The sequence below is a fragment of the Rhinopithecus bieti genome, unplaced genomic scaffold (assembly GCF_001698545.2).
Source record: "Rhinopithecus bieti isolate Rb0 unplaced genomic scaffold, ASM169854v2 scaffold_20840, whole genome shotgun sequence".
NCBI classification, from domain to species: domain Eukaryota; kingdom Metazoa; phylum Chordata; class Mammalia; order Primates; family Cercopithecidae; genus Rhinopithecus; species Rhinopithecus bieti.
Genome location: NW_016809955.1, coordinates 542,457 through 548,998, shown reverse-complemented (window position 1 = coordinate 548,998; position 6,542 = coordinate 542,457). Strand labels below are relative to the sequence as shown.

Sequence of the window (6,542 nt, the reverse complement as noted above, 5' to 3'; positions counted from 1 at the left end):
AAAAAAAAAAAAAAAAAAAAAAAAAAAAGGCCGGGCACGGTGTCTCACACCTGTAATCCCAAAACTTTGGGAGGCCAAGGTGGGTGGATCACCTGAGGTTAGGAGTTTGAGACCATCCTGGTCAACATGGTAAAACCCCATCTCTACTAAAAATACAAAAATTAGCTGGGCATGGTGGTGGGCGCCAGTAGTCCCAGTTACTTGGGAGGTTGAGGCAGGAGAATCGCTTGAACCCGGGAGGCGAAGGTTGCAGTGAGCCGAGATTGTGCCACTGCACTCCAGCCTGGGCAAGAGAGCAAGACTCCATCTCAAAAAAAAAAAAAAAAAAGAACTTCTCATCTCCCACTTATTCAGCCATGACTCAGTTTTGAGGGACACCTTATTCTCTCTGCATCTTAAGCACCCAGCACAGGGCCTGGAACAGAGGAAGTGCTGAGAAAAGGCTAGTGATTGGCAGGCTCAGCCCGGGGTTTCAAGGCTCCATATCCTCTTAGCTTTTCAGGCTACATATATTTGTGTGAAGGTGGTTAAAATGCACACAGATTTGTTTCTGGCTTGGAGCCCTTTGATCCAACAGAAGAGGAAATGTCCTCTCCTTAAAAGCCACAAATAAAATCTTATGGAGCTCCAAATATGCCCTACCCCAATACCATTATCATTTCCCTTTATACCTTAATCCACTTCATCCCCCAAACTGACTGTCCCAGTACTGGCAAGATCTCATCCTCCCTCTTCTCTCCCACAGCTTTGTTACCCGAAAGAACCGCCAAGTGTGTGCCAACCCAGAGAAGAAATGGGTTCGGGAGTACATCAACTCTTTGGAGATGAGCTAGGATGGAGAGCCCTTGAACCTGAACTTACACAAATTCGCCTGTTTCTGCTTGCTCTTGTCCTAGCTTGGGAGGCTTCCCCTCACTATCCTACCCCACCCCCTCCTTGAAGGGCCCAGATTCTACCACACAGCAGCAGTTATAAAAACCTTCCCCAGGCTGGACGTGGTGGCGCACGCCTGTAATCCCAACACTTTGGGCGGCCAAGGCGGGTGGATCACTTGAGGTCAGGAGTTTGAGACCAGCCTGACCAACATGATGAAACCCCATCTCTACTGAAAATACAAAAATTAGCCTGGCGTGGTGGTGCATGCCTGTAATCCCAGCTACTGGGGAGGCTAAGGCAGAAAAATCGTATGAACCAAGGAGGTGGAGGCTGCAGTGAGCTGAGATTGTGCCACTTCACTCCAGCCTGGGTGACAGAGTGAGACTCCGTCACAACAACAACAAAAAAAGAAGCCTCCCCATCTAAAGCCTAGAAGAGCTTCTGAGGCACTGCTTTGTCAAAAGGAAGTCTCTAGTTTCTGAGCTCTGAAGCCCCTTGGCTTTGCCAGGGCTCTGTGATCAGGAAGGAAGTCAGCGTGCCTCTAGAGGCAAGGAGGGGAAGAACACTGAGCTCCTAAGCTTCCATCTCAACCCCTCACAGGAGCTTACCGGCAAACATGAAAAATCGGCTTTCCATTAAAGTTCTCAATGCAACTATAAAGCTGACTTGGTTTGATTTCCTCCTGGGGAACTCTCCTTCCCCATGAGCATTGAGCACACAGGGCTCCAGGGCTTGCAAACACCCGATATCCATCCTAGATTTGGATGACAGGGCTGAAAACAAAAGCTTTCTGAGAAGGGGGCATGGGTAGGCAGAGCAATTAAACTAATCAGTGACTTATCCACTCTGGAGGGGGAGGGGAGACAATAGTCACTACGTCCCCACCCCTGAGTCCCCAAGTTTATCTTACTGCCTGCCACAGCGTCACCCTGTTTCCTCAGACCTTGGTTGGCCCTTCCTCCCTGGCCTACCCTCCACCTTATCCCCAGTGGATTTCTTTAACACCACCCTTTTCCCTGGAATGGGATTCAATGGCAATTCCAAATGCCTCAGGTCTTTGAAATAAGGACAATGAGGTATTTTGTGGTTTTTCCACTAGTACACCAGCTCTTATAAGGTGGGGTATTCCAACTTTCCCAAGCTTGTCCCTTTATGTAAACATGTATTGACAATATATGTGGTCATAATAATAGTTAACATTAATTGAGCACTCACTATGTGACAGGGATTGGCTCAGCCCCTTACATTCATCATTCTTTTTCATCCTTAAAACCCTATAGGGTTAGGTACAGTTATTAGCCCTGTTTATAGTCAGGAAAACCCTTAGCAAGAGAGGGAAATGATTTGCCCAAAGCCCCACAGCTCAAAGAGAAATAAAGCAGGTGGGCCAGGCTCGGTGGCTCACGCCTGTAATCCCAGCACTTTGGGAGGCCAAGGAGGGCATATCAAAAGGTCAGGAGATCGCAACCATCCTGGCCAACATGGTGAAACCCTGTCTCTAGTAAAAACACAAAAAAATTAGCTGGTCATAGTGGCAGGCACCTGTAGTCCCAGCTACTCGGGAGACTGAGGCAGGAGAATGTCATGAACCCGGGAGGCGGAGCTTACAGTGAGCCGAGATCATGCCACTGCACTCCAGCCTGGGCAACAGAGTCAGATTCTGTCTCAAAAAAAAAAAAAAAGAAGAAGAAAAATAAAGCAGTTGATAAAACTTTACAATTAAGTTTAAACCCATCAGGTCTAATGCCAAAATCCATACTTTTTTTTCCCACCCTTAATTTGCAAAATTCTAAACGTATGGAAATTTGCAAGAATATACCACATACCCTTCATCTAGAGTCAAATATTGACATTTTACCACATTTGCTTTATCTGTGTGTGGGGGCAGGGTGTGGTCAGTATATACATTTTTTTTCTGAACCACTTGAGAGTAAGTTGCAAATGTGATATCGTGTCACTCTTAAAAGTGTCAGGCACATGTATACATATGTAATAAACCTGCACATTGTGCACATGTACCCTAGAACTTAAAGTACAATAAAAAAATAAAAATAAAAATAAATTTAAAAAAAAGTGTCAGGATTTGGTGAAACCCCATCTCTACTAAAAATACAAACAATTAGCCAGGCGTGGTGGCGGGCGCCTGTAGTCCCAGCTACTCGGGAGGCTGAGGCAGGAGAATGGCATGAACCTGGAAGGCAGAGCTTGCAGTGAGTCGAGATCTCGCCACTGCACTCCAGCCTGGGCAACAGAGAGAGACTCCGTCTCAAAAAAAAAAAAGAAAAAAGGTCGGGTGCAGTGGCTCATGCCTGTAATCCTAGCACTTTGGGAGGCCGAGGTGGGTGGATCATGAGGTCAGGAGATCGAGACCATCCTGGCTAACACAGTGAAACCCTGTCTCTACTAAAAATACAAAAAATTAGCCGGGCGTGATGGCAGGTGCCTGTAGTCCCAACTACTCGGGAGGCTGAGGCAGGAGAATGGCGTGAACCCGGGAGGCGGAGCTTGCAGTGAGCCGAGATTGCCGCCACTGCACTCCAGCCTGGGCAACAGAGCAAGACTCCGTCTCAAAAAAAGAAAAAACAAAAAAAAGTGTCAGGATGTATCTACTAATAACAAGGACATTATACAAAACCACAACATGCGTACCATACTCAGGAAACTTAATAATGACACAATATACAGTCTGTAATCGAATTCCTCATAGTCCAGTAAGGAAGACAGACCTGTGAGCAGATTATACATATGAAAAAGACTTAAAGTAAAGCAAAGTGTAAAAAAGCTGTGGTCACATTGTGGAGAGAGGGAATTCTATCACAGAGTGGGGGCGGGGAGCGGGGGGCAGGAACCCTGAGGGAGAATAAAGACTTCAAAGATGAGAAAACATTTGAGTGGACTTTTTGAAAGATCTGAGAGACAGTTTAACAGGCTTAAAAGGAAAAGACTGACAGGTAGAGGGAACAGAATATGCAAAAGTAAGAGGTATAAAAAGCAGCTCCTTCATCAGGTCAAATAGCAAATGCATGCTGGGCTTAATACCTAGGTGAAGGGTTGAGAGGTGCAGCAAACCATCATGACACACATTTACCATGTATCTATGTAACAAACCTGTACTTTCTGCACATGTATCCTGGAACATAAAGTAAAATAAAATAAAATTTAAAAAGTTGAAAGAAAAGAAAAGAAAAAGGCAGCTCCTTACCACACAGATGAGTTCAGTCTTTTGCTGCCAAAGACAGGGAGAGGGTGTGTATAAAAGGGACTTTCCAGGGCCAGGCGCAGTGGCTCACACCTGTAATCCCAGCATTTTGGGAGGCCAAGGCGGGCAGATCACCTGAGGTCAGAAGTTTGAGACCAGCCTGGCCAACATGGTGAAACCCCGTCTCTTCTAAAAATACAAAAATTAGCCCAGTGTGGTGGCATGCACCTGTTGTCCCAGCTACTTGGGAGGCTGAAGCAGGAGAATTGCTTGAATCCGGGAGGCGGAGACTGCAGTGAGCCAAGATCATGCCACTGCACTCCAGCCTGGGTGACAGAATGAGACTCCCTCTCAAAAAAACAAACAAACAAACAAATAAATAAATTAAAGGGACTTTCCCATCCCTGCCATTTTCACAATGACTAATCCTAAGAACAATCCCTGATCCTAACATGGGCTTACTTGAGCTTGACAGTTCACCAAACGGTTTGACTTTCTTCTCCAGTTTATGCCTCACCACAGGCCCTTTCGTTAAGCCAGACATACATGACTTTCCTACTTGTCCAGTGAGGAAACTGAAACTCAGAAAATAAAGTGACTAGCTCAAATGCCACAGCTGGGGCTCAGAAGTGAAACCTGAGTGTTCTATTTACCAAAGTAACCTGGTTGCTTAGCACTTGGAAGCTTCTACCTCCAGAAGTCCAGACACCTCACCTGTACCTCTTGCACCACAGAGGAGAGGTCTCCTCCAGCTGTGCCCCCACTCCCCTAAAAGCCTTGCATTCCCCGCTGCAGGTTCCCTCTGACTCAACCAGGAGAAGAAGATGGCCTATGAAAAATCAACTGATATCTTTGATGTCTCCAGGTCAATGTTCCTGTATCCATGGCTGGAATATCCAGACAGGACCAAAGGTGAGGCTGGGATGGACAGAAATGGAGTCCAGAGAAGGGGACTGAAAAAGAAATGCTACCTGGCTCTCACTCCCAGGCAAGGGTCTAGGTGAGTTCAGCAAACCCATGGGAAACATCAGGGCAGGCCCTTGGACACTTTGATGGCTCTGCACAGTCCTCAAGGTAAGTCTCAGGCTCCTCAGCAGGGCCTACAGGGCCCTCTAAGATGGGACACCTGTGTGTCTCCCCAGTTTCTGCTCCCACACCTGCACACTGCTCTTTACCCTCAATTCTTGCACCTCCAAATCTTTGCATAGGGTGTTTCATGTCTAATACTCTTCCCCCTTATCCACCTGGCTAGCTCCTGTTTGTATTGAAGACTCAGCTTGTGCAGTTCACTCTAGGAAACCTTCCCTTATCCTCCCAGCCAGGTTAGGTACCCCTCAAGTGTACCACCTGTGTCTACATCTATCTTCACATTTGCTTCCCTCTGTTAATCACTAAGAAACACTTTTGTCTCTCCAGCCAGAACAGTGGTCCTCAAAACGTGATCCCATGACCAGCAGCATCAGCATCTTGTTAGAAATGCAAATCCTCGGCCAGGCACAGTGGCTCACGTCTGTAATCCCAGCACTTTGGGAGGCCAAGGCAGGCGGATCACTTGAGACCAGGAATTTGAGACCAGCCTGGCCAACATGGTGAAACCCCATCTCAACTAAAAATACAAAAATCAGCTGGGCGTGGTGGCAGGTGCCTATAATCCCAGCTACTCGGGAGGCTGAGGTACGAGAACCATTTGAACCTGGGAGGCAGAGATTGACCTGAGCCAAGATTGTGCCACTACACTCCAGCGGCCCGGGCAAGAGAGCAAGACTCTGTCTCAATAAAAACAAAACAAAACAAAACAAAACAAAAAACACGAAATCCAAATTCTCAGACCCCAACCCTAATCTAGTGAATCAGATACTGTGGATATGAGTCCCAGAAATCTATGTTTTAACAAACTCTCCATGTGATTTTTTTTTTTTTTTTTTTTTAATTGAGGGTTAGGGGGCGGTCTCACTTTGTTGCCCAGATTGGTCTCGAACTCCTGGGCTCAAGCAATCTGCCAGCTTCGGCCTCCCAAAGGGCTGGGATTACAGATGTGACCCACCATGCCCAGCCTTTCCAGGTAATTCTAATGCACAATCAAGTTTGAGACACTGAATGACCCCAGTGGTTTTCACCCTCAGCTGCACATTAGAATCTTCTGGGGAGCTTTCCAAAATGCCTAGGCCCCATACCCACAGAATTTGATTTGATTAGTTTGATGAAGGACCTAGACATGTTCAAAATTCCCACAAATATTCTAATATGTACAGCAATGCTGCTGCTCCGCAAATCACATATTGAGTTAGGAAGGTAGTAGAAGGCTATGTGCCACTTAAAGGTAGGAATTATACCTTATCTCCCTGGTGCCTGGTAAAATATCTGGTAGTAGTAGTCACTAAATGCTGAATAAATAAATGCTCGAATGTATTTATTCTTTAACCCATCTTTGCAACTGCTCTTTTTTTTTTTTTTTTTTTTTTTTTTT

General features: G+C 46.1%; 2 protein-coding genes across 5 annotated transcripts in view; both read left to right on the top strand.

Annotated features, from left to right (window-relative positions):
* Nucleotides 1-1,536, top strand: part of CCL5 (C-C motif chemokine ligand 5) — a 9,285-nt gene extending 7,749 nt beyond the window's left edge. The window contains exon 3 of the mRNA XM_017891017.1: nt 746-1,536. Within this exon, the coding sequence (XP_017746506.1) occupies nt 746-833 (88 nt within the window). The 3' untranslated portion in view covers nt 834-1,536. The remainder of the gene's footprint in view (nt 1-745) is intronic.
* A 3,214-nt stretch (nt 1,537-4,750) lies between these two features.
* HEATR9 (HEAT repeat containing 9) overlaps nt 4,751-6,542 on the top strand; it is a 16,549-nt gene continuing 14,757 nt past the window's right edge. For all 4 annotated transcript variants that reach the window (XR_001888968.1, XM_017891001.1, XM_017891003.1 and 1 more), the window contains exon 1: nt 4,751-4,987. Coding sequence is in view for 3 of the 4 variants with exons in the window: in XM_017891001.1 (XP_017746490.1) it covers nt 4,900-4,987 (88 nt within the window). In the remaining variant the exon portion in view is untranslated. The remainder of the gene's footprint in view (nt 4,988-6,542) is intronic.